Raw genomic sequence first — 27,626 nt, 5'->3', positions numbered from 1 at the left:
AAGGCTACAGTGCTAGATCAGTAGCAACAACATCCTTGCCAAAAATATAATCTTGTGGTAGACTTGATCTTGAGCAGGGGTCCAGGAAAGCTGGCACATACTGTCATGGAAAGGACCGATTCCAAAGACGCTATAACCGCGGCAAAAATCAAGATGATCCACTCCACGCGGTGTCAAAGCGTGCGTCATGGTTTATGTATGTTATGTCCTCATGGTGAAAAAAGACCGAAAGCGTGAAAGCAAATAATGGCTTGCACGAAAGGAAGCTTGCTAACTCTGACAGAAAGCACGAAGGGGAGAAATCAGTCCCACGCCCAACGACTCCGCAACGCGGGTTGTAAAAAAAAAAAATGCTGGGGGAGAGGAGGCGTCGATTTAATTGCAAAAACCCCGCAGCCAAAAAAGGTCCAACTCAAAAAACTTTTAATATCGCTAGCAATGTTATTCGTTGCTGATTGGCCCACCCCTCTGAGACAATCAATTGAGATATTACATTCAAATGAGTGTGGGCCATTCAACCAATGGAAAGGAGGCTAGTGGGTGGAGTCCTGATCTACTTCCTCGGAGGAAAGTTTGTATTCATAAAAAAGTCAGCGGTGGAAGAGTTCCAGTTGTAACTAAGTGTAGGCGTGCGTAGTAGGAGTTGCATTTTCAAGGTGCGTTCTTTTTTCCCCCTCCTATACGCTGTAATGATAATGTATGAGCTTGGTATTTTCTAGTCCCAAGCTACTTATAGAGTAGTATTAAAAACTAGCCAATTCTTAATAAGATGGTACTATTTTATTTAAATTTTCAGTAGGAAAGAATTTACATTTTCCAATTGTTAGATAATTGGAAAATCTATTTTATTTTCTTCAGTTGCAGGCAGAAATGAATTCTTTAGAGGCTTTGAATTTCTCGCGGGTACAATAAGATTTTCTTCTATAATTTAAGTTCCAGAATAGTTTCAAGTGACTGTGCTTGATATTTATGTGTTTCTAAATGTACTACATGATAATTTAAAACAGTGGCAGGAAAGGGGGAGAAATCACGTAAGGAAGCATATAAAAATAAAGATGTGCAGCAGACATGGATTGTGAAATTTGAGTCTTTGTATAGCATGTATTGTAAAAACCATTTCTAATTTTCTTTCTAAAATTACTGTTAACTGCTAAGTTGTGCTGAATCCTTAAGTCGGGTTTTTAATGAATGAGCAGAAGCTACATTTTGTGTGAGAGGAAGAGAAGCTACACAAGATGCTTGTATAGTAAAGCTTATGCTGTGGAGTGTTTTTTTATGTTATCCCAAGAAACAGTTGATATATAACTGCATGGTAGCATGAGTTATAGCCATTCCTTGCATGTTGCATTCTGATAGGATTTTTTCCCCCCTATTCAATCATGTCTGATTCTCTGAGACTGCCTAGACGAGTCAATACAGTTTACCTGGCAAGGTTTTTCAGAAGTAGTTTGCCATTACCTCCTTCCAAGGGCTGAGGGAAAGTGACTGGGCCATAGTCACCTAGCTGGCTTTGTGTCTAATGCCTTAACTACTACACCACACTGGCACTAAAAAGCACAGTATGGTTCATAAATTAATCACACAAGAAATAGAATATATAAAAAAAAGATACAGAAGAAACTGAGATGGGAAATTAAGGATATAAAACCAATGTTAAGTTTGAAATATTAAACGGCAAGGGCAATTGCATTTAATTAGTTCAGTCAAAGTCATTGGACTTATTTGGATTTATATCCTCATGACCATAAATAATTAAAAGTACAGAAAAGTACCCACTGGCATTAAGTTGGTTCTTACATTGATGGAATCGTGCAATAATTGCTATCTTGTTAAAAGTACAGAGTTATGATTTGCTCTCATTTTCCTTTTCCAAAGTCTTAAGCTTCATGTTGACCGACACCATTTCCACTATCTGTTAGAAAGTAAGAACAAGCCTGTCAAACACTTCACAGAGAGATGCATGTGGTAAACTTGGGCATCTGAAAACATTATATAAAAAGGAAGCATCAAGATGTGTACAAGTATTTTAGTATGCAACACTCTTATATGTAGCTGAAAGTTAGAAGCAATATTTCCCAGCTGGGATGATGGAATAGAGGATATTTAGGTAGACAATTCTTTTCCAACTGCCTTTTATCATACTTGCACCAATGATAGCTTCTTAGTATTAGAAAAGCTTTTGCTGAACTATGTGCATCCAGGTAAGAACTGTGAAAATGTATTCCCTTTGTAAACCAGAGTTACCTGAAGAATAAACCTTGCTGGAGGGTCCAAGTAAGCTTTTTTTTTTATTTTGGATAAATTGCAGTTGCGTTGGAGACAGCAGATTGAGAAAACCTCTTTAAGGTGATTTTCTCAACTGAGAAAATGCACATAGCAGGTCTACCTAAACAGGATATACTTGGGGGAGGGTAAGTATTTGATTCCCATGTAACTCTAGGCATCTCTCTAGCTTTGATATTCCCATCTGAAGATTCTTTTCCAGGTGATGAGAGAGCAACCTTACAATTGCTAGTAGATACCAGGCTGTACAAAATGTTTTCTCTTTGATAACTTTGGAGGAAACAAGGGGTATTGTTGTGTCTTGTCTCCTGATCTTCACAGCTGCTCTTCCCTCCTTGTTCTCTCCATCTCTCCACAAAACTACTTGCCTAAGGCATCTTTCCTTCCTTGCATAGACTATGTCCGAACCAGCTGATTATGCTCTCTGTGAGAAATTTGAGGCCAATATGTTTGCCAAGAACCGATGCCAGAACTGTTTGCGAACAATCACTGCTCATCAACATGGTAACCAGGTGAGCTTAATTCTGACATGGAGGAAAAATTAATTCATGAGGAATACTTAGTGTTGGGAAGGGTAGCATCATAAATGTTATAAGAGGAGCTTTACTACAGCAGTAAGGTGTTAAAACAGAAGCAATATTTCTGGTCATTAAGATTTAAGGCAATGGCATCCAATCCCCTTTTTAAAAAAATGAACCTGTTAGCACCTTTTCCTGCTATCAGACTTTATTAAAAAAGATAGGCTTTCATCTGCTGCAGCTTCATTCTCCCTTTTAAACATTACCAACATACTAATTCTTAATGTAAAAGAGGATAAAAGATAAAGGTAGTAATCCTGTTCAGTGAACCCACTTCTTCTCTTTTACATTTTTTAATATTTTTAAAAGCACTTTTGTGCTAGAGTTGGTACAGATATTTGGGTTGTGGATGTTGCAGGTGTGGAATGGAGGTGGAAGCAAGAAGTTTGGCAATTTATTGTGAGCCCCCCCACCTTCAACAGATGTCATCAGAGGGCAAAAGGTGTTTTTAATATTGTACTTGGATGGGACACAACTATGAATTCCTCTGGCTGTAGGCTAAATTAGAAAGTTGAAAGAAAAAAATACCTCAGAAGAAGGTAATGGCAAATCATTTCCATGTTGTAAATCCTCCAGAAAAGCTTGAGTGGATCTATTTATGTAGTTGCCAGGAGCTGACCTGAACTCAAGGGAATCTTTATCTTTGTTGTGATATACTTATCATACTGTAGATTGCAATTTTAAAACATCAAAAGGAAAAAAATGTATAAATAAAATCAGTTAAATTAAATATAAATCTGCTGTATACTGAACCAACCTAGAATAAATATTTATAATTTTCATGAAGAATAGCACATGACTAAAGTAATCTCAAAATAAGTTTCAGTAGTTAACTTAATCAATTTTAGTACATGAAATGGGGTATGTTGATTTTGCCAAGCCAAATTTCTTGTGCAGTTCTGAATACAGAATATAACATAAATTGCTGGAACGTTCTACAGCAGGGGTCTCCAGCCTTGGTCCCTTTAAGACTTGTGGACTTTAACTCCCTGAGTCCCTCAGCCAGCAAAGCTGACTGAGGAACTCTGGGAGTTGAAGTCCACAAGTCTTAAAGGGACCAAGGTTGGAGACCCCTGGTCTACAGGCACTGTGATAATAGTGGATCTTAAAAGAGTGGGCTATCAAGGGATGCAATATAGTGATGTCTTGCCAGATCTGAAAGAATCAACATGTATCTATGGAATTCTTCATTTGAAACACAGGAAGCTTCAAACTCTGGATATTTAGTAGAGTGATTATAAGACAGGTGGTACATTTGAAGCAGGTGTGTGCTTCAGTAGACATGACACAGAAGGAAAATTATATGCATGCTGTAATAGTGACAGAATGGCTACATGATTTATCTTAGAAATAAACAGATAATTGTGGAATAAGCCCTTAGTGTCCTCCACATATATTGACGCCAACTCTATCATTCTCAGCCAATACGAAAAATGGCAAGTGACTTCAGATTCAAAACTTTTGAGAGGCCTTCTCCAAAGTTATTTACCTATTTTTCAGAACTGCAAAGAAGCCAGGATGACTTTGAATATTTGCTGTCTCTCCTCTCCCTCAAGAATATTCTAGGTGTGCTGGTCCATGATCCTATGCTAAGTTTGGGATAGTGGAGGTTGTTGTGGTCGAAATATCTAGGGAGAAAATTGCCTCATCCTCTTTCCATTGCTCCCACCAGGAGAATAAGATGACGGGCCATTTTCTTCATAAGATGTTCTCAAACCCTTAGTTGGGATTGTTGTCTGTTCTTTATTTGGGATTTATTCTATTTCCTTTTGTTCTCTCTGGATTCCTTTGACTTCTGTTTAGATAGATGCTTTCACCAGGATTCTTTGGCCATCGAACCAGCAAGCCATGCTCCTTCCTCTACCTTCAAAAATGTGAAGTGGGAATATTGAAAATAATGTCCTTATAATTATTCTTACAGCACTACATCTACTGAAATTCAGCTTTCTGTAACTGCTTGTTATACCAGAAGGGTGATTATTCAGGCTGTAAGCTAACCTTCCTCCACCTGGTGTTCTTAGAGGGCTTAGATTTCTCCCCCCTCCCCACTTCCAATTCTCAGGTAGCATGCTGAAGACTGCTAAGTGGGTGGGGAGAGGCTGCTGAAAGTATCAGAAGTGATTATCCTCTATTTTCCTATTTTGGAGCATCCTGACAAAGGCAGAGAAGTTACTCTTGTCACAGCCCCAGCACTTCCTAAAACAATGGTGGCTTGCCAAAAGAAAGGAAAGAACACTCCTTGCCCATAGCTTGCTTGCTTGCTTGCTTGCTTTAGTGCTGTTTGCAAATGTGGAATATCTATATAAATTAAGGTTTGTATTAGGAGTATGTGTGTATGTATATATATATAAATGATAAATTAAGGATTGTGTTAGGAGTGTCAGTGGCTGAAAATGACAGCTCAGAGTCTTACTGTGGAGATCCCGATAGGTTTCTTTTCTTAAAGGGCTAGGAATTCTGTGTCTTTAATTGCTGTGTGGCAGGCAGCCATTCAGCAGGTGAAACCTGCCCTGTTTATTTTCTGCAATGCTGTAGGGTGCTTTCTGGCCTGGTGTAGACTGACTGGTTGAACGCCAGCACCGTCCCTCCTTATAGAGTGCCAACTTGTATACTGTAAACAATGGGGTTTATATTGTGTCTTGTTCACTGGGCTGCATCAGCCCAGGATTATGAAATAGTAATGAGGTTTCTTCTCTCCAGTCCTGGCCCTCTAGAATTTCCTCCTGGCTCAGCTATGAGCTGCCCAGAGCCAGTCCTCCTGAGCTTCAGCAGGACAATGGAAGGGAAATGGAGGTGCTGACAGCCAGTCTGCTAGGGACCCTCCCTTTGCTGATCAAAATCTGTTAAGGTAACCTGATTGGGATGAGGTGGTGGATGGCTCTCTAGCTGAGTAAGGCAATAGGATGCTCTTAAAGGGACAGGCACATTTGAAATTCAGCTTAGGATCTGAGTAGAAGAGGATGATTTACCTACACCCCTGCTGCTAGCCACTCCATTTTTCTGGAGCTGAGCGGGAAATGTTTCTCATTAGACAGTTCATCCTTGGTAGACCATGGGCTTGATCAAAAACCATATGCTAAGCCATAATATGATTGATTTTCACTTCTAAATAGTGGTTTATGGCTCTGAGTCATGTGAATCCTGCCTATGAGTCAGGTAATTTCCACCTAAGGCCCAAGCTACAATTAGCAAATCTGTGGTTTAACAGTGTCTGCAGAATTGGAACTGGGGTGGCCAATTGTAACTTTCAGTATTCAATTATTCCATTAGCCTGACATAAGCTAGAATTTTTTTTAAAAAGTACCCTCTAATTGGGTTTGTATATTACATGAAGCTGTATTGGTTGATTTGGTTTTGACTTTGGAGTTGTGTGAACCCAACTAATGGCTTATTCAGCAACCTTGGCTTTGCACAGTATGTGAGCTCAACCTGAGCGGGAGCTTAAAAATATTGCCAGACAAAGATGTGTCCATAAAGAGGTATAGCTGTGATACGAGTAGCTAGTGAATGGCCTCTCTCCAGATATTTTGGACTATAGATCTTGTATCTCTTCTATGTCAGCTGGGCTGGGGAAAGTTGTATTGCAAATGTGTTGTAGTTACTAGATTACTATCTTTTTTTTAATTTTATTGAAAGAGTTTTAAAAAACAAAAACATTTTCCCCCTTTTTCCCCCCCTCCCTTCCAAAAAAACCCCCTTCCCCCCTCCCTCCCCCCCCCCGGCTTCCCGGGTCAATCACAAGGTATTGTTATACATAAACCAAACATAGAATAAAATTTTCCCTTCCAATCCAAATAACCACATCCAAAGCTTTTCATCTCCCAACCCCCTCCCCATTACATAAAATAACTTTCTAATTATTCAAAGGCAATCTGATATTTCTTAATCTGATATCTGTTTTGTAGATAATCAATCCATTTTTCCATTCAATTAAATATCTTTCCTGCGTATTGTCTTTTAAAACGCTGAGATTTTAGCCATCTCAGCCAAATTAATAACTTTCAATATCCATTCTTCTATTGTAGGTATCTCTTCTTTCTTCCAGTATTGTCCAATCAACAGTCTTGCTGCTGTTATTAAATTCAGAATCAATTTAGTCTCAATCCCTGTACAATCCGTTATAATTCCCAAAAGGAAAAATTGTGGCAGGAACTTTATCTTCTTCTTCAGTACATTTTGAATAATCCACCAAATTCTTATCCAAAAGACCTTAATTTTCTTGCAAGTCCACCAAATATGAAAATATGTAGCATCATCACAATCACACCTCCAACATTTCGCTTGGATATTAGGATACATACATGATAATTTTTTGGGATCTAAATGCCATCTATAAAACATCTTATAAAAATTTTCCTTAAATTCTGTGCTTGTGTAAACTTAACATTTCTAACCCAAATTTTCTCCCATGTTTCCAACATTATTGGTTCCTGAATATTCTGTGCCCATTTTATCATACAATCCTTTACCAAATCCTTTTCCGAATCTATTTCAAGCAACACATTATACAATCTCTTTATATGCTCCTGGGTCTGATTTCTAATTTGCTTTATTAAATTTTCCTCCCTTTGCATTATACCAATTTTTTGATCTTCTTTCCATCTAGCACTTATTTGCCCATATTGAAACCAAGTATAATTCCTCCCTTCTTCATTTAATACCTGTAATGATTTTAATTGCAATCTACCTCCTTCAGCATACAAAAGTTCTTTATAAGTAATCATTTCCTGTTTCTGTTCTATATTTATATTCTCTATTGCATGTCTAGGGCTCGCCCATATAGGAATCTTGTATTCTAATTTATAGGAATATTTTTCCAGACCCAAAAGAGCACTTCTCAACACATGATTCTTAAAAGCCCTATCCACTTTTTTTTCATAAAATAAGTACGCATGCCATCCATATAACAAGTCATAACCTTCTATATTCAAAATTCTTTCCTCTGTTAAGTTAAACCAGTCACTTATTACTGAAAGGGCTACTGCTTCATAATATAATTTAAAGTTAGGCATTCTTAAACCACCTCTTTCCCGTGAGTCCTGTATTATTTTCATTTTAACCTCGCCTTTTACCCTGCCATATAAATTTATTAATCCCAATCTGCCAATCTTCCAAATTTTTATCCTTTTTAATTATTGGTATCATCTGGAACAGAAACAAAATCTAGGTAACACATTCATTTTAATAGCCGCAATCCTTCCCAATAGGGATAACTGCAATTTCTTCCAGCCACTCATATCATTCTGAACTTTTTGCCATAGCAAGTCATAATTATTCTTATAAAGTTTCTTGTTCGATGAGCTAATATAAACCCCTAAGTATTTAACCTTTTTTACTACCTCAAATCCTGTCATTTCCTCTAGTTTTTGTTTCTGTTGTATAGACATATTTTTAATTATCACTTTTGTTTTATTCTGATTTATTTTAAATCCTGATACCTTTCCATATTTATCAATTACTTCCAAAAATCTACTTGAATTTATAGGATTTGTTAACGTAACCACTACATCATCTGCAAAAGCTCTAACTTTGTACTCATATTGTCTAATCTTAATTCCCTCTATTTTCATTAATTCTCGTATTTTATCTAATAATGGTTCCAGAGTCAAAACAAACAATAATGGTGATAAGGGACATCCCTGTCTCGTTCCTTTCGCAATCTTAATAACTTCTGTCAAACTACCATTTACTATAATCTGTGCTGTTTGCTCTCCATAAATCGCTTTAATTATTCTAATAAAACAGTCTCCAAATTGCATTTTCTCTATTAATTTAAATAAAAAATCCCAATGCAATCGATCAAAGGCTTTCTCTGCATCCAAAAAAATAAGTGCTGCTGAAGTATTCTTCTTTTCCAAATATTCCAATATATTAATAATCTGTCTAACATTATTCCTCATCTGCCTCCCTTTTATAAAACCAGATTGATCAGTATGAATTCTTTGTTGTAAAACTAACATTAATCTATTTGCTATTATTTTTACAAAAATCTTATAATCATTATTTAAAAGTGAAATCGGCCTGTAGTTACCAGGTTTAGAGCAATCTTGCTCCTCTTTTGGTATCAGTGAAATAAAAGATGTTTTCCATGACGGGGGTATTCCCACTCCTAATTGTATCTGATTAAATAATTCTTTAAGTGGGCCTAATATTTCATCCTGTGTTTTTTTATAATAAGTTGCTGTAAGACCATCTGTACCAGGGGTTTTCCCCATTTTTAATTGTTTAAGATTACTATCTTAAATATTAAGATGAGTTTTCCCCTGTGAAGAAAGATAGGAACCAATGGCCAGAGGAAGTTGACTGAGGTGCTGGAGACTAGTGTTGGTAATGGTAATGGGAAGTTAACATGAGGATTCTAACAACTAACCCAACTGATTGGTTGGTCTAAGAGCATGACTGGCCCAGATTGCCCAGGTATTATTGCCATGACTGAAGGTGAACTTAAATCTTGTAAAATGAACAAAATGCTTGAGATATTTTTTGTTGAGGTGCTGCTTAAAAAAAATGAATCCAAGTACAGTCTGAGTCCTTGACTTAGAACAGTTCATTTAGTGACCATGCAAAGTTACAACAGCATTCAAAAAAGTGACCTAAGACCACTTTTTACACTTAATGACATTACAGCATCCCCTTAGACACGTGATCAAAATTCAGATGCTAGACAACTAACTCACATTTATGAGCATTGCAGTGTCCCAGGGTCATATGATTACCTTTTGAGGCCTTCTGACAAACCAAGTCAATAGGAAAACCAGATTCTAAATTTAACAGCTGCAGTGATTCACTTAACTGTGGCAAGAAAGGTTGTAAAGTGGGGCAAAATTCACTTAACAAATGTCTCAGTGACAAAAATGTTGGGCTCAGTTATGGTCATAAATCAAGGACTGTCTGCATTGAAGGATTCTGCGCAATGCACCACAACACATCAAAACAAAAGTTGTAAAACTCAACAAACTGAATTAAAATAAAACCAAATAACTAAATAATCTGATCAAAATGCTAATGGGCACCTGTAATCAAACCAAAAGAGGCCAAAGGCTCATTGGAATAATGGGTGATTTTAATTGTTTACAGAAGGTAACCCCTGTCTTTCCTCTGAGAGCTGCTGAAGAAGCAATAAAGTACCTCTCTGCCCATGTTTTATAGCTGCTCCATTCTTTCTGACAGGCATTCAAAAAAGATGTCATAAACCTTCCTAACTGTATTGCTAGTACCAAAGACTCTGATCCTGGTGATCCATGGGACCCCTTGTGCATTCTAGCATCCCAGTGTAAGGTCTACCTATATGTGGGCTCTGAAGAAAGAAGAGAAAGGTAAGTACTGCGTTTTCTGAGACAAAAGATGGTTTATTTTTGAAACTTACAGCTTCAGTAGCCAGACAGAGTTTCCTGGTCAAGCTTCAAAAGGAATGAACAAATTTTTTACATGATAGACAACGTGTGATTTTGCATAATGTCCACAGGCCTTATGTATAAAGTGTTATTAATACACACGAAAGCCAGTTTGATGTAGTGGTTAAAGCAGCGGGCTAGAAACTGGGAGACTAATCCCACCATAGGCATGAAGCCAGCTGCGTGACCCTGGGCCAGTCACTCTGTCTCAGTCATAGGAAGAAGACAATAAACCATTTCCGAAATAATATTAAGAATTGGAGAAGATCCCAAAGTATTAAGATCTGAAAATAGAAGTAGAAAGATAATGGCATAAATTGACTGGGTGCCATACCCAAAAAAATTGGACAACGCTTAGAAATTCTGTATATTGTTAAAATTTTCATCTGTCAATTACAAAAGGCCACACTGTTTGGATCCACAAATATACCATGCTAATACATTACAATAACTTAGGTTTTTGGGAAGAATTTTATGTACATGAAGGTCAACACCAACTAAAGTACTGGCAGCTGTGACTTCACAGTGTTGAGAACATTTTAAAACTATTTTTTAAGTTGGCAATATAGTATTTTTTTTCCTTTTTGGAAAAAAAATCAAAATGTAATTAATTTTCTGCTGAGATACAAGTGAACAGAAGAATCCGCTATTTTTATCTCATATTCTGTGATGTCACTGGTTATTCTCAGCCACTCTTTTCATGTTAACCATAAGGAAAAAAATTAATGTTGGAAGCAGTTCTTTTAATGTGTGAGATGTTAATTTCAAGTGTTTTTTATTAGTAAAAATACGTAATTTACATGCAGTTGAACTGGAATATTTGATAAAGAGAAGATGTTCAGTATATGGTCCATTTAATTGGCTGTTCATATTGTATACAAACATTCTTTTCAATGTTATTTTTATTGAGAGACTGGTAAATATTTTTAAGAGATGACTATTTGTTGATGTATAGTTCCCTTACATCATCCAAATTTCCAGGAAGCTAAAACATTTCATAAGTCTCTTCTTTCAGTCCAACTCACCTCTGATGGTGGTTGTTGTGGGGAAAATAGGAGGAAGAAGATGTGTTTGGATATGTTTATTGCCTTGAGTAATTTGTAAAAATAAAGATGGGATATAAACAAAGATAACATAAAACCTAATATTTTAGTTTTAGCATGAATAGAGAATGGTGCTAGGAATTATTTGCATGCAAGAAGTAAAATCCATTGCTGGTTGGATTCTATATAGCGTTTCTCCACATAAACTGCAACCTTACATCTTTCTTGGCTGATAAGATACATCCATCCTACTTACTTCAGACAACTATGAGTAGAGCAGTGAAATTAATACATTCATTTTTGGCTCTTATAGTAGACCAATGATGATAGAGGAGCAGAACATCAGGGCAAAAATATAGAATTTCACTTGGCAGAATGAGTAGAACAACTTCCAAATGCATCAGCCTTGTGTGACACATGTCACACGAGTAAAGTCATCACCAAATAAAAACAATTAAATCTGGAGATCCACATTAACTAATTGGTATAACAGTTGATTTTGAGCACCTTTACAAGATTTTTTAAAACAAGGCTGAGCCTTCTAAGCAAGTTTCTATTATAGGCATAGCTCTTAACATTACAACTGTATATGAAACGCTGCTGGTTCTCACTTGTTTCACTTCTGCTTGCCCCACAGCCAGCAAGAAAATGTGGAGTACACCCAGCTCAACTGCAGCAATGAAGAATCTGAAGCAGAAAATATATGCCCTGATGCCAGCAGTACGCCCAGTACTGATGCAGATGGCAATGCCATGCTTAGTGATGTGAGATATCAATTTTCATATCTGCTTTAACAATCTAATAGTCCATATGCATGCAAAACATTCTATACTTAACATTATTCTTTTTACCATGCTTTCTCTAAATCAAGAAATATACAATGAACTTTTTTTTCCATTGATACATTTTTCAGTGACCTGAAGGGCAGAGTCTGCACATTCTCTCCTGGTACAGAGCTATATGGCGCTTTCCAAAATTTGCTCATGGACCCTTCTGGAAACCTTCTATTCAGAATTTTGCAAAAATATTTTTTTCAGGCAGAGTTAACAAACCAGACCCTGGTAGATGTTGCATTCACTCTTAAAAACTTTCTCTTTCTTCAGAATAATAATATTAACAACAACAACAACAACATTATTCTAATTGTCAGGTCCTGAGGCAGTCTTCACACAAACATTAAACAAGCTGTAAATCCATTCCACAAGCAAAAGATCAGTATTTTGATAGTCCTTCGTATACCTGCAACCTCACTATTTTTCAACGTTCTCGCCTTATGAAGCATAAGTACACGAATAAATCTGATTCTTGGTAGGGACTTTTTTTTTTCATTTTTAGACCCCCTCTTTCACGTATATCTTGCATTATCTTTAATTTATTCTTGTTTTTTTACCCATCCAACTAAAATTACTAATCCCTTTTTGCCATTCCTGCAAATTTGCATCCTCCTTAAGTACTGGTATCATCTGAAACAAAAATAAAAACCTAGGCAGAACATTCATTTTTATTACTGCTATTCTTCCCAGTAAGGATAATTGTAAGTTCTTCCAATGTTCCATTTCCTTCTGTACATTCTGCCAAAATACTTCATAATTATTTTTATATCATTTCACATTCGATGCTGTGATATATACTCCTAGATATTTAACCTTATTAACTATTTCATATCCAGTTACTCTTTCCAATTCGTCTTTTTGTTTAATATTCATATTTTTAGTTATTATCTTAGTCTTCTGTTCATTCACTTTAAATCCAGATACCTTACCATATTGATCAATTATCTCTTTCAAATATATAGCAGAATGAATAGGTTGAGATAAAGTAACAACCAGGTCGTCTGCAAATGCTCTTAATCGATAGTCTTGATGTTTAATGTTTATTCCCTTTATTTGGCTTGCACCACATAATCTATTCAATAAAATTTCTAAAGTTAAAATAAACAATAATGGAGACAAAGAACATCCCTGTCTTGTCCCTGTCTCAATTCTAAAAGACTCTGTTAAACTATTATTAATTATTATTTGTGCTGTCTGCTTCTGGTATATTGCTTTAATCTTGGTAGGGACTTTTTAGTGACATGCTAATTCTTTTTCTCTTAGGACCAGGAAATGACTAGTCTGCTCAGCAACATTTTGGAATCTGAAAAAGAAAACTCACTACCCATCGCAAGTCTGAAGAAAAAGGTACAGTCTGAAAACTTGCACTCTGATAGGCACAGATGGGCTGAGGCAACATCCTGTAGAAGAACAGTATCCTGGAGTTGTCTAAAACCAGGTATGTTTTCTTATCACCAACAACTTTCTGTTGACCTTATTTTTTAGGAAATACTCAACTCACAAAAAGAGTCCTGTCCTAGTGCTCCACAAAGAAAACAAATCTGTATTCAAATAAAATTAATGTTTTTTATTTATTTTATAAGTAAAATAAAATTTATTTTCTCTCTCAACTCACTTAATTTTGCTCCATCATTTATATCAATCTTCCCTAATATGGTGCCTTCCAGATGTATTAAGTCTTCAATTCACATAACTTTCTGTTACACTGGATTTCGAATACTAGTCAGGAAATACTGTATGGTTGTTTGGAAAGCCCTGTCTAGGTTTCAAAGAACTTGAAGGTTTTAGACAGGTTAGAGGTGGATTGAATGGGACGCAGTGGCTTAGTGGCTAAGACACTGAGCTTGTCGTTTGAAAGGTAAGCAGTTCAGCGGTTCGAATCCCTAGTGCCACGTAATGGGGTGAGCTCCTGTTACTTGTCCCAGCTTCTGCCAACTTAGCAGTTTGAAAGCACGTAAAAAATGCAAGTAGAAAAATAGGGACCCAGGGATTGAGACTAAATTGATTCTGAATTTAATAGCAGCAGCAAGACTGTTGATTGGACAATACTGGAAGAAAGAAGAGGTACCTACAATAGAAGAATGGATACTGAAAGTCACTAATTTGGCTGAAATGGCTAAAATCTCAGCTTTTTTGAAAGACAATACGCAGGAAAGATATTTAATTGAATGGAAAAAATGGATTGATTATTTACAAAACAGATATCAGATTAAGAAATATCAGATTGCCTTTGAATAATTAGGAAGTATTATTTTATGTAATGGGGGGGGATTGGGAGATGAAAAGATTTGGATGAGGATAATTGGATTAGAAGGGAAAATTTTACTCTATGTTTGGTTTATGTATAACAATACCTTGTGATTGACCCGGGGGGGGGGGTTTGTGGGGAGGAGGGGGGGAAAAGGGGGAAAAATGTTTTGTTTCTTAAAACTTTTTCAATTAAAAAAAAAAGAAAAATAGGGACCACCTTTGGTGGGAAGGTAACAGCGTTCCATGCGCCTTTGGCTAGTCATGCTGGTCACATGACCACGGAGACGTTGGCTCTTCAGCTTTGAAACGGAGATGAGCACTGTCCCCTAGAGTCAGGAAGGACTAGCTCAGTTAGTCCAGAATGCGGCTGCGCGGGTGATAGAGGGAGCCCCTCGTGGCTCCCGTGTGACACCTATCCTGCGCAGACTGCACTGGCTACCTGTGGCCTTCCGGGTGCGCTTCAAGGTTTTGGTGACAATCTTTAAAGCGCTCCATGGCATAGGGCCGGGTTACTTACGGGACCGCCTGCTGTTACCGAGTACCTCTCACCGACCCGTCCGCTCTCACAGAGAGGGACTCCTCAGGGTGCCGTCGGCTAGGCAGTGCCGTCTGGCGACACCCAGGGGAAGGGCCTTCTCTGTGGGGGCTCCCACCCTCTGGAACGAACTCCCTCCAGGACTTCGTCAACTTCCGGACCTCCGAACCTTTCGTCGCGAGCTCAAAACACACCTATTTATTTGCGCGGGGCTGGGTTAGTTTTTAAATTTATTGGTTTTATGGGGTTTTTTAGTATTTATATTGTTTTTATCAATCTGGCTATTGAATAAGTTTTTTATGTCTGATTTTAAATTGTATTTATATGTCTGTTTTTTAATTGCCTGTGAACCGCCCTGAGTCCCTAGGGAGATAGGGCGGTATATAAATTTGAGCAAATAAATATGTGCGAGGGCAACCTTTTCCTTTTACTTTTAGAGGTGGTTGAAGGGCAAAAGGAAATAATACTTTTTAAAATAGTTTTTATTAAAAGAGTTTAATACGTATACAAGTACTTTTAAAAGAAAAATATAATTAATATAAGGAAAAAGATGGGAAAAAGAAAAGAACAGAACAGAAAACATGAAAAGGCTTCTGATCATCCTCTTGGCAGTCATACATACAATTCTAATCAAACTTCTCTGTAAAATTACATCATAATCTTCTTTCTATAACCTTGTGATGCTATGTTGGCATCTTTCCATCTGTCAGGAATCTTTCCATTATGTAGAATAATATTCATTGTTTGTTGTAAATGTTGTAAACATTCATCCTCAAAACATTTATAATAAGAGGCCAGCAGACCATTTGGGCCAGCTGCTTTTCTTGTTTTAGTATATTTTTCTTGCCCTTTATACAGAGTAGAACAATGCTGGAGAAACATTCTGCATATTTGCATTATCTGTTATTACAGTATTTCCTTCTTGTAACTTTAGTATTACTTTTTCTTTTCACAAAATATGCCAGGGATTTCTCTGATTTTCTTGCATATTCAACTTTTTTTGTTTTGCATAATTCACCTTTATTTCCATGTCTCTCATTGTTAACATAGACAACTACCTCTGTAGAAGCTTAATTTGGTGAGTAATAGTTGTCCACCCTGGGGACTTTTCCTGTTTTTCTCTCTGTGTCTTTAACACTTTAGTCCTAATTAGCTCTCCATAGTTACAGTAACACAATCTGACTCATATCATACTTATCGTCTTATTTTGTAAAATACAGCAAGTATCTAATTTCCTTAACAAATAATCAATATTCCCATGAAGTTTCAATCTGGTTGTCTAATTAATTTTACTATTTTTAAAGAGACGTCAAAGAGAATTCTTATATTTTCTAAAATTATTGTCCCCTTTATCTGTTTAAAATTTAAATCACAATCTTAAATTGTTTGCTTTTAAATTGGGGTTTTTTCTCTTCTTAATTCCAAAAAGAAGGCAAATGTCTGAGTGTTTTTATTCTTTCTTGTTGCTTAGAAAATCTCTCTTAAGACATAAATTTATTATATCCGAAAGTGTTTTTTTAAAAATGAGGCTATGGCAAGTCTAGTGTCCATAAGGGATGCACCAGAGGTGGGTTTGAGCAGGTTCTGACCAGTTCTGGAGAACCGGTAGCGGAAATTTTGAGTAGTATGGAGAGCCGATAAATACCACCTCTGACTGGCCCCGCCCCCACCTATTCTCTGCCTCCTGAATCCCAGCTGATCGGGAGGGAATGGAGATTTTACAGTATCCTTCCCCTGCCATGCCCACCAAGCCACACCCACCAAGCCATGCCACGCCCACCAAGCCATGCCCACAGAAACCCACCACTGGAGTACACAGTTTTTTTGAGCGCAGTAGTAATCCCTCAACTTCCAAACCATTCAACCTATGATAGATCTCAAGAAGCTTAATTCCTGTGGCCTCTTTCTCTACTTTAGAATTCAAGTGGATGATCCCTTGATCTCTTCTCCGGGGAAAATTTTGTAGATCAGAACTTGCAACCTGGCTGCCAATCTTTGCCCCTGTGTTGTCCCCCAATGTCTAACCCAATGGTGAAATGTAAAATTTGTTACTACCGGTTCTGTGGGCATGGCTTGGTGGTGGTGGTGGGGATAATGTGACTGGGTGGGTGTGGCCAAGGTTTTTTTTAACTTTTAAAAGCATTTTTTGTACAACCTCTTCGGCTGAAGAAAAAATGCTTTTAAAAGTAAAAAAAACAATTGATGATCGTGCAACTCAGCTGGGCATGGGGGGTGGGCAGGGATTTTTTGCTACCGGTTCTCCGAACCACCCATCGCCATCACTACCGGATCGGGCAATCCGGTCTGAACCGGGAGCATTTCACTCCTGGTCTAACCCATCATAGATCCTCACCCAGAAGCTGAAAAAGAAAGTAATATTAGGAAGCAGATTAAAAACTTGAAATAACCTCCCAGAGAAGACAGAAGAAAAAAAAAAAAGAAAATTTTGGAGGAAGAGGAAGTGAATCAGTATTGGGCACTAAAGTCTCTCCTTTTGACCAGTGAAAGCCCAGCCCTGTCTTCATATGGATTTCTAATCAGCCTTTGTATCACTACTGTGAATACTAATATGTATTTATTCAGTAATATTTCCATACAGTGTGTTAACAAATTTGGACCAGGGACTTAGATATACTTCTTCCCTCCCTTCTTTGAAAACTAGCATTCTGCAGATCATATCTCAGAGTTAGAAACTGGAATCTATTCATGGAATGGCCTCATGGAGAAATGGATTCATGTTTTCACTAGCCAACATAGCCAAGGAGCTGGCAGGCTGAGGTTTAGAAACTGATAATTCGACATGTCTGGAGGACAGTTGGTCTGGAATAACACTACTCCATCATTGTATAAGAAGATTCTGATAAAGAATAAGCCATAATGTTTTCTGTTAGTCCTTTGGGGTCTGTGTTTCCCAATTCTGTCTTAAAAGCAACTCTATTCAGAGATGTTTTTGAACTGTATTCTTCTTAGGGATGTGCACCTTTTTTTGAACAATTTGTCATGTCATTTTTTCTTCCGTCTAGAATCCAGGGCTTTGAGCCAGGATTGTGGGGACAGCAAGGTGAAGCATCAAGCTGAGAGTGGCTATTTCTCTTTGAAGTGTTGTAAATCAGAGTCAAATTGGATCTCTTCCGCTTCCTGTCCTAATCATAGCATGTTGCCTGCCCCTAGCAATGCCACAATAGCAAGCAGGTGGACTCCTTCCTCCCTCAGCTTGGCAGATTCCGAGCTCAACTGGCACAAGAGTGGCAGCGGTGAGGGCCGGTGTGGGCTGATAAAGCAGAACTATACAATCTTGGCTGATTTACCCAAGGCAAAACGGCTCCATCACCAGGAGGCTTTTGAAAAAGAGCACAGACGTGCTCGAAGTCCAGGCCGAGCAGAGGTGGAACGGATTTTTGGGCAGGAACGCAGGTAAGAGATGCTGCATCCTTTCTCAGTCACAGGCATAGGAACTAGATATGTCTTTGTGCCAACAATATTACTGCCAGTAGTTTGGCAGTTCGGGTCTCACCAGGATCAAGGTTGACACAGCCTTCCATCCTCCCGAGGTCAGTAAAATTTATTTTATTTATTTATTTATTTTGTCACACAGTATTTATAAGCATAAGCATGAAATAATTATACAATATATAAGCATATATATGAATATGAGTATGTAATAACTGTATTAATTGGATATAACGAAAGGAAACAATAGGTCAGGAACGGTAGGCACGTTTGTGCTCTTATGCAGGCCCCTTACAGACCTCTTAGGAATGGGGTGAGGTCAGTGGTAGATAGTTTTTGGTTGAAGCTTTGGGAATTTTGGGAAGAGACCACAGAGTCAGGTAGTGCATTCCAGGCATTAACAACTCTGTTTCTGAAGTCATATTTTCTGCAATCAAGATTGGAGCGGTTCACATTAAGCTTAAATCTATTGTGTGCTCGTGTATTGTTGCAATTGAAGCTGAAGGAGTCTTCGACAGGAAGGACATTGTAATAAATGATTCTATGAGTTAAACTCAGGTCATGTTGAAGGCAGCGTAGTTCTAAATTTTCTAAACCCAGGATTTCAAGTCTGGTGGCATAAGGTATTTTGTTGTATTCGGAGGAGTGGAGTACTCTTCTTGTAAAATATTTCTGGACACGTTCAATTGTACTGATATCAGAAATGTGGTATGGGTTCCAAACAGTCGAGCTGTATTCAAGAATTGGTCTAGCAAATGTTTTATATGCTCTGGTTAGTAGTGTAGTGTTTTTGGAGAAGAAACTACGCAAGATTAGGTTTACAACTTTTAAGGCCTTTTTTGCGATGTAGTTACAGTGGGCTTTGGCACTTAGATCATTTGATATGAAAACTCCAAGATCTTTAACTGGGTGGGGGTCATCAGTAAGGTAATGTCCATCAAGCTTGTACTTAGTGTTTAGGTTATTTTTTCCAATATGTAAGATTGAGCATTTGCTGGTTGAGATTTGGAGTTGCCAAGTTTTAGACCATTCAGATAAAAAGTCAAGGTCTTTTTGAAGGGTAGCTGTATTGTTGGTGGTGTTAAATAGTTTGACATCATCAACAAAGAGAACACAATTACTTGTAATATGGTCACAGAGATCATTAATGTATAATATGAAGAGTATTGGTCCAAGAACACTGCCTTGGGGAACGCCACTTTTAACAGGAACAGGATTTGATAGAGCATTGCCAATTTTGACTACTTGTTGTCTGTTTGATAGAAAAGCTGTTATCCAATTGTGGAGGGGTCCTGAGATGCCGTACGATTTTAGTTTTAGGAGAAGTTTATCATGTACTACTGAATCGAAAGCTTTACAGAAGTCTATGTAGATTGCATCTATTGCTTTGCCCTGATCAAGATTTGTAGTCCATATGTTTTTGCAGTGAAGAAGTTGTAAATTACATGATAATTTTTTTCTGAAACCAAATTGTTTATTAGAGAGTAGGTTGTTTGTTTCTAGATGGAGGGTAATGGATTGGTTGATGATAGATTCCATTACTTTGCAGGTGACACAGCAAAGAGAGATAGGTCTGTAATTTTCAACTAGGCTGGGGTCTCCTTTTTTGAAGATAGGGATAACCATGGCAAGTGACCAAAGTTTGGGAAGGGAACTGGTCGTGAAAGCTTTTTCAAAAATTATGCTTAGGGGTTCTGCTATATTAGTGGAAATCTTTTTTAAGAAGTATGCACATAGTCCATCAGGTCCAATAGATAGGGATGGTTTCAGTTTGCGAAGAGCTTTTTCAACATTATCTTCTGTGAAATCTATGTGTGTTAGGTCGTTGCACTCATTGGTACGATTGGGGAATGACGGGTATAAGTCATTACTGTTAACAAAGACTATACCAAAGAATGTGTTGAAGAGATTTGCTTTAACTGTTTCATCATTATATTCTTTGTTGTTAGAATCTTTTAGTGGTGGGATGGATCTTGAGTCTTTAAGTTGTTCACAAAATTATAAAAAGCATGATTGGAATTTGTGCGCAAGAGGTCTTCTTCTTGCTTGGTGTGGTAATTGGTGCATTCAGTTTTTATTTGATTGCATATATTTCTGTAGCGATTTTTGAAATTTGCTACAAAGCCCTTTTTGTTTCTTCTCCAGAGGGATTTTTTTTTGGATTGAAGCTTTTTTATTGATACGGATAATTTGTTTTTTTCTGGTTTTGGTGGTGGTTTGTGGTATGTAAAGATTAATGACTCTATTGATTTCAAGTAGGAAAACTTTATAGTGGTGTTCTGCAGTGATGCAGGTTGAGAACAGATTTTGCCAGACAAGAAATGAAAGGTAGTTTATAAGGTCCTAGTTGGCTTTTTTGAAATTGTAGTTTGGAATACCATTATTATGACGATTTATGTAAGGGCGTATATTGAGACAAAAGTCTATCATGCTGTGGTCGCTGTTGGAAAAGGGTTCTTTCATTTGTAGTCCATAAATTGAGTTTGTGTTGTTGCAAAAGATGAGGTTAGGGTTAGGGTTAGATCACTCAGATCTTTGGGGGCAATAGGTTGACTCTATAAATCGCTTAGAGAGGGCTGTAAAGCATTGTGAAGTGGTATATGAGTCTAAGTGCTATTGCTATTAATACAAAGATTCATCTATGACAATATGGAGAACATTCCTTTTGGTCTCTTTATAGCAGGGATCCCCGAGCCCTTGGCTGCAGCCTATTCAGATTTAGGCCACGGAAGCTGTGGGCGAGTACACACGTAGCTCCTCTTGCGGATGCAGCAGGCAGCTGAGCATGCATGCACAGCTCCCCTTGTGCGAGTGGGGGGGCACAAATGGAGCTCCACATGCGCACCTGCCATTCACACGGACCCATCCCCTCTCCTGACTGTAGTGATTCGCTTGACAATCTTCATAAAAATAGTCGTAAAATCAAGTGTACTCATGTGGTGACTTGACTTCTGACCAAAATTCTGGGCTCAATTGTGGTCATAAGTGAAGGACTGCCTATATTACCTATTATATCAACATGAACTTGACTTTGGGAGAATAATGGATTTCATGATCAAACATGGCTTAAGGCTATCAGACAGGGAAAAGTTTTTACAGGTATTAGAAATAATATTAAAAATATACCCTGGAGTGTAAATGCTCATATTATCCCTGTATTTGAATGTGGAGATCCTTTGCAGGTTATTTCAATTGTTTCTGAATACTGTCTTTTTGTTTTTGGTTGTTAGGAAGTCAGAGACACTGGAAGTATTCCAGGCACTGGAAGAAGGCCTCCTGGAACGTTTGGACAGTAAGTCCTTGAAGCTGGCCAAGGAAGGGCGATTAGTCAGAAGGCTGTCGAGCCCCACCCTGTGCCGAGAAGTGAGTGGCTGATCCACAACAGAATTTCAGTTTCATTTAACAGCTGGATATTGAAGGGGAAAAGAAAATTATATTTTCAGTGTTGCATTCCATAATTTGTCTTGCTTTTTGTGATGGTCAACTTTGAAGAATGAAACTTGCTTTTTCAGCTTTGTTTTTCAACTATGGGGCAGAATACTGAGGGACACACCAGTCCATGACAGCTGAAGATTGTTCCACGTCTAAGCACATAAGAGTTTTTTACCTTGAAAATGGCTTGGTAACAAACTTTTCCTGGTTGCCCAAAATTCACGGTGGTGCAAGGGACAAGCAAACCAATTTAAGCCTCCCTTTGACGTGCTAACTTTGCAAGGATATCACATTTCTCCTTTATATATCTTTGCAATGTGGTGTTGGGAAGAAACTGCTTTGCCATTTCATTTGCCAAAGGATGGCAGAACACTTTTTCATGTGTGGGTATGGCAACTAAAAATAGCTGAAACCTATATTTTAATTTCCTCAACTGCTAGTGGTGCCTGCCAGTGGCCCAGTCCCAGGGCATGCCTGTTCTTGTAATAATAGATGTGAACACGAGGTCTGAAAAATAGCCACTATGTATGAACCAACATGATATAGGCAACTACTTTATCTGTACAAATAATCTTTTGTTGTTTGTTTTAAATAAACTGATAGTAATCACTGGGGGCAGCAAGGACATGGGATGGTCAGAGGCAGAAGCTCAGAATAACCTGCTTGACCTGTTAATCTGATACTGGTTTTTTGATTGCACTATGTGAACTTTTGAGAATGTTCTATATATTTTGCAAATTCCTTTACTAGAACAGAATTTAGCCTCTTCAATATTTTGGATTTATTTTTTTAGAACTCCTTGCCATATACATAGAACATAGTTTTTAGCATCCTGGACTACAAAGCAGACTTGTAAACATGTGGAAAAGGTCAAAGAAAATCTCAGAAGACTTAGAAAAGTGTCCGATGAGTAATCATTGCTTTTCCTAACTCCACCAAATTAATGCTTAACCATTTTGCTTGACCTACATTATTGGTTTCCAGATGTGCTGAAATTGTAGTCCCCAGAATTCCTAATCGGTATGCATGGGGAATTATGGGAACTGCAATCCCAACCAATCTGGAGGATGTTAGCTTGGGAAAGACTGGTCTTGAGCTATTGAGCTTTAGAATAGAATGTTTTTCTGCATATGCAGTACCCATCTACTTAGCCCTAGAACTCCACCATCTGTTTTTGTAATACCTGAAAAATAATTGCTTGATGGTTGCTTATCTCCAAATCCCAACACTTCCAATTACAGGCATCAATGATATTTGTAGTTCTATACAATATCTAGAGAATCTTCAATTTCCTGTGCTAAAAGCAATGGCAGCACTTCTTTTGCAACATAAAATATACATTTCCTTTAAAAATGTTGCCTTAATTAAACATTTCTGCTTGGGACTGTAAGGCAGTGGAGGATATGGAGTCTTAATTCAGTGTCAGCAAAGGCATCTTGGTAAATTCAATCAGGTCTGATAGAATAAGGATGGCTTTACCATTAAGTGGGATGAAGCAGTTATTTTGGCCCCTGCTAATGAGAACAGATTTCATAGGATTTCTATTTTATTTAATAAACTATGTTGGCTTATATTGAGCATTCAACAGTGAGAGAGATACTTTACTACTGAAAATTAAAAAGGAATGCGAGGGAACCAGCCACTGTAGAAAATTGAATTTTCAAGTTAAAATTTCAGCATGAGAAATGCTTTTCTAATGGATTTCTAATTTCCAAGGTAGTTTGTTAAGTTTAACTGTTTGCAATGGATACCTTGCGTCAGAAGTGAAATGCTCCCGGTTTGGACCAGATTGCCTGATCCGGTATCGATGGCAGCAGCTGGTTTAGAGAAATGGTAGCAAAAATCCCTCTCCCCGCCCCCCTGCATGCCCAGCTGAGTCGTGCCATCATCAGAGGCTTTTTTTTTACTTTTAAAAGCATTTTTTCTTCTGCTGAAAAAATGCTTTTAAAAGTTAAAAAAAGCCTCTGATGATTGTGCGGCTCAGCTGGGATCATCAGAGCCTTTTAACAGCATTTTTCCTACAACCTCTTTCGCCAAAGAGATTGTAGAAAAAAATGTTTTTAAAAGTTAAAAAAAAAAGTTGCCCACGCCCACCCAGTCATATTACCCCCCCCAAGCCACGCCCACAGAACCGGTAGTAACAAATTTTACATTTCATCCCTGCCTTGCATGATTTGTTCTCTTCCCTGCTACAGGTAAAGAACAGATTTCCACAGGAGCCAGAACAACCCAGGAAAAGAGAATCTCTTTGCATAGGAAGAGCAGAACAGCAACTCAAGATAAGTAGCCAGAGCCATGGTGAATCCTTGCATTTAAGGAGCCCAAATCAGCAATTGGAGAGAGAAATTCAAAGTAGAGGGATGCCTCTGTACTCAGCAACTTCAACCTCTCAGAAGATGGAGAGAGAAGGAAGGAAATTGGAGGCGCTTGTGTCCCGTCTGAGTTCCAGTGCAGAGAGGGTTGCCCTTTGTCCTACGAGTCATGGGAGGCAAGTGGATAATGATAAAAGGAGGCGAGCGGAGATCTTGCATCACAAGAGCCCTGGGAAGAATGGCACCGATACTAAATGGAAAAGCAGTCCAAGTACCTTGCATACTGCTAATCCTTCAAAGACTTTGGACAAGAATCAAGCAAGGCTCACAAGGCAACTAGATAGGTATAAAGAAAGTGACCGGAAGGCACGAGGAAAACCTTTGCTCCTTATAGGTACAGTGGACCAGCCAAGAAAGGACATTAGAGACTCCCAAGAAGTTACTTGTGCTGTTGACTCAAGAAGTGAAATTGCAGCTAGAGAGAAAGGAGGACAGCCATTGGTTTGTTCAAGGCTTGGGCATGATCAGTGCGGAGTCCAAGAAGTGAAAAAGTATTCTTTTAATCCTACGAAACAAATGGGAATCTGTTTGAAATGTCCTAGTGCAGCTGTGAATAGTTCTGGTCCTGGAATATCTGCTAGTAGAAGCAAAAGAGATATCCGAAACCCAGGGAGATGCAAGGAAAACAATTGGAACAGCATGAGAGAGCTCAGACATTCTCCAAAACCTGGGAGTTTGATGGAAAGTAGCCAAACATGCCTTGAGCAGGCAAGATGCTGTGCTGCTTCACCGCAGCACCTAGAGAACAACTGGAAAAGTCGAGGGGAAGCCAGGAGTGTAAAGGCCAGTGCCAGTAGTGATGGGCTGAGCAAAAGAGACTATTCAGTTGCTTTCACTCCTAAGAAGGAGAATGACTGGAAGGGTTGTTGCACGTCCTTTAGCTCCACAGACCCTAAAGTTTTTGGACAGAAAGGGATGGTCCAAGAAGCTCTTGCACACTCCATCAAACCAGAGACTGTCCCAAGAATCCAAGAAAGCTCCCAGAGCCCTGTACATCCAATGCCATCCTTGGGGAAAGAGTGGGTAAGCCAAGGGGAGTGCTTCCATTCTGCCATGCCAAGGCAGCAACAGTTGGAGGAAAACAGGAAAAACCAAGACACTCCAGTAAAATGGGCAGAGGATGAATGGATAAAGTGGCAGAGGTGTACCAGTCCCTCAACAGCAGAGAAGCATTTAGGAAATAATAAGGAAAAACTTTTCTATCTGGTAAGGAAGAGATAAAAACACTGCCTGAAATTGCTTTCATGTTGTCCCATATTTTCTTTTTGTTTCTGTTTTCTGCCTGGTCCACAAAATTCAGTATGGACAAGCAGGCATGCTTCAGAGAAGAATCCTGTTTTCTGTCTCCTGAAGCAACATTGCTATGTCTCATTTTTAAGTATGTATGTGCAATGTGTGTGTGTATCTGTGTAAAATATGTCATTTGCAATATTGTATGAGTCGGAGTAGAATTATATAAAATTGAAAAATTCAGCTAGTGCTTCAGAATAGAATAGAATTAAATTGAATTGAATTGAATTGAATTTTGTATTAGCCAAGTGTGATTGGACACACAAGGAATTTGTCTTGGTGCATATGCTCTCAGTGTAAATAAAAGAAAAGATATGTTCATCAAGAATTCTAAAGTACAACACTTAGTGATAGTCATAGGGTACAAATAAGCAACCAGGAAACAATCAATATCAATTTAAATTGTAAGGCTATAAGCAATAAAGTGGGAAGATTCCATGGGCCCAGTGTCAGTTCTCAGGATTCTAAAAACCATGGTTTATTTAACTAGCCAAATTTCCACAAATGGTTGCTGCATATGCAGTGTTAATAATATAGATGATAGTAGATAATATCTACTCATTCAATAGAACAAATCTGAACTATTGGAAAGTCATTAAAAAAGGGCTATTGTAAGCAATCAGAACTACATAAAATATACTAGTTTTCAGTGTGTTGTGAAATAACATATGGTATTTACACTGGTATTGTGTAAAGCACTAAAATAGCTTAGAATTGCTGTTTTATAAAGAGACATGGCTATGGTTATTTAATTTAAAAATCCTTGACAAAGACATGCATTTGCTTTTGAACAGAAGTAATGTTTGCTTTTTGATGCATTTTTTTCATTCTCCCGTTAATGGGGAAAATGGAGATTCTCCTAAAATATTCTTTTCTTTCCGCACTTTTCTTTGTAGAAGCAGCAAGGCGAAGAGCATATTGCAACAAGTGCTTGTTCCTCTAGATGTCGAATCCTTTATCTGGACTCCACTAAGAAACATAAGGTACAGTACAACTTTATCCTTTGGCTCAAGTATATGCAACTTGATGTCCTTCTAAGTTTTGGATTTCTTTAATCCCAGTCAACATGGTCAAAAGGAAGGGACTATTGGAAATGAAGTACTGAATATTTGCATGGTTGCCTATTCTTGATTTAGTTGTTCAGCATTGCCTACTATTGGTTCCTCGAAAAAGCCTTATACTTTTCTTTGGAAAGAATAATTAACAATTCTTCTGGGCATACTTAGTGCAAATGCAATCATTAGCATCTTCAGATGCCTGTTAATATATCATGGACAACTACTGTAATTATAAGAATCTGAATAGCAGATCTGTGTGTTCTCATAGGAATATAGGCAACTGCCTTATATCTGATCAGTTTGCTGATCTATTTAGTTAAATATTATTCTGATGAGAACTGTTCTTCAGAGGAGGTTTTTTTTTGCAGGAGGTGCCAATGGCTGTGTGCCTTATTACTTTTAAAACTGGTACTCTGTCCCTAAGCAACTCTTCCTCTTCTTAGGGAGCTGATGGTACTGAGATCAGGCAGGCTTGCCTGCCTGAAACCAAGCGGAATTAGAGACCACCAGGTAGATCAGAAGCTAAACTGACTAGCTTTGAAAGTTTGTAAAAATGCATTGGCAAGCCATTTCTGGATTGTGATAAAAAAACCACAGAAACACCTATGAAATCATCAGGAGTTGGAGCTTGACATGAAGAATACTTATTGTATCTCACGTGGGAAATACATTACTAATACAAGTCCACAGAAAATTGTAATGTTTTCAAATAAATGGTCATAGGCTGCAAGTAAATGAAATGCACAGAACTAAAAAATACTAGATCATCCTGTAAGATTAAAGAATTCCAGTCGCACTAATATTTGGGTGTAAGACGGAGAAGGGTGCCAATTGGCCTGAATTTATGGGTCCAGGAACAGTGCCATGTTGAATCTGAACTTGGAAAACCTGATTTAAAAAGTACTGCATGAATAGCGGGGCATGTAGACAACATTGGGGACTATTATTTATTGTTCAGGTGGAGATGACTGGCCAGCTGGCCTCTTCTGTAGACATTGCAACAATGCCTGCCCCCCCCCCCAAAAAAAACATGTAAAGCAAGCCTCTGCTCGAATTGCAGCTGCAAGTGATTGATATGAATCTGCCTTCCTTCTTTAGGCCAGCTTAG

At 38.1% G+C, this 27,626-nt stretch overlaps 1 protein-coding gene across 1 annotated transcript; it reads left to right on the top strand.

The window, feature by feature from the left end:
• Positions 1-2,543: 2,543 nt before the first annotated feature.
• Positions 2,544-27,018, top strand: LOC131202564 (uncharacterized). Its single transcript, XM_058191669.1, has 9 exons — positions 2,544-2,795; positions 10,032-10,177; positions 11,936-12,062; positions 13,395-13,569; positions 17,940-18,330; positions 21,597-21,729; positions 23,994-25,376; positions 26,357-26,443; positions 26,962-27,018. The coding sequence occupies exons 1-9, from the start codon at positions 2,682-2,684 to the stop codon at positions 27,016-27,018; spliced, it is 2,613 nt and encodes an 870-aa protein (XP_058047652.1). The 5' UTR covers positions 2,544-2,681.
• The last annotated feature ends 608 nt before the right edge of the window (positions 27,019-27,626 follow it).

This window comes from Ahaetulla prasina, chromosome 7 (assembly GCF_028640845.1).
Source record: "Ahaetulla prasina isolate Xishuangbanna chromosome 7, ASM2864084v1, whole genome shotgun sequence".
NCBI lineage: Eukaryota > Metazoa > Chordata > Lepidosauria > Squamata > Colubridae > Ahaetulla > Ahaetulla prasina.
The sequence above is the reverse complement of the archived record's forward strand: the minus strand, read 5'-3'. Positions and strand labels throughout refer to the sequence as shown.

What these genes read in the sequence shown, in the direction of transcription:
- LOC131202564 (XM_058191669.1), top strand. Translation starts at nt 2,682, where the DNA reads ATGTCCGAACCAGCTGATTATGCTCTCTGTGAGAAATTTGAGGCCAAT. An exon ending in CTCATCAACATGGTAACCAG is followed by an intron (nt 2,796 to 10,031) that starts GTGAGCTTAATT and finishes TCTTTCTGACAG; the next exon opens with GCATTCAAAAAAGATGTCAT. An exon ending in GCAATGCCATGCTTAGTGAT is followed by an intron (nt 12,063 to 13,394) that starts GTGAGATATCAA and finishes TTTTTCTCTTAG; the next exon opens with GACCAGGAAATGACTAGTCT.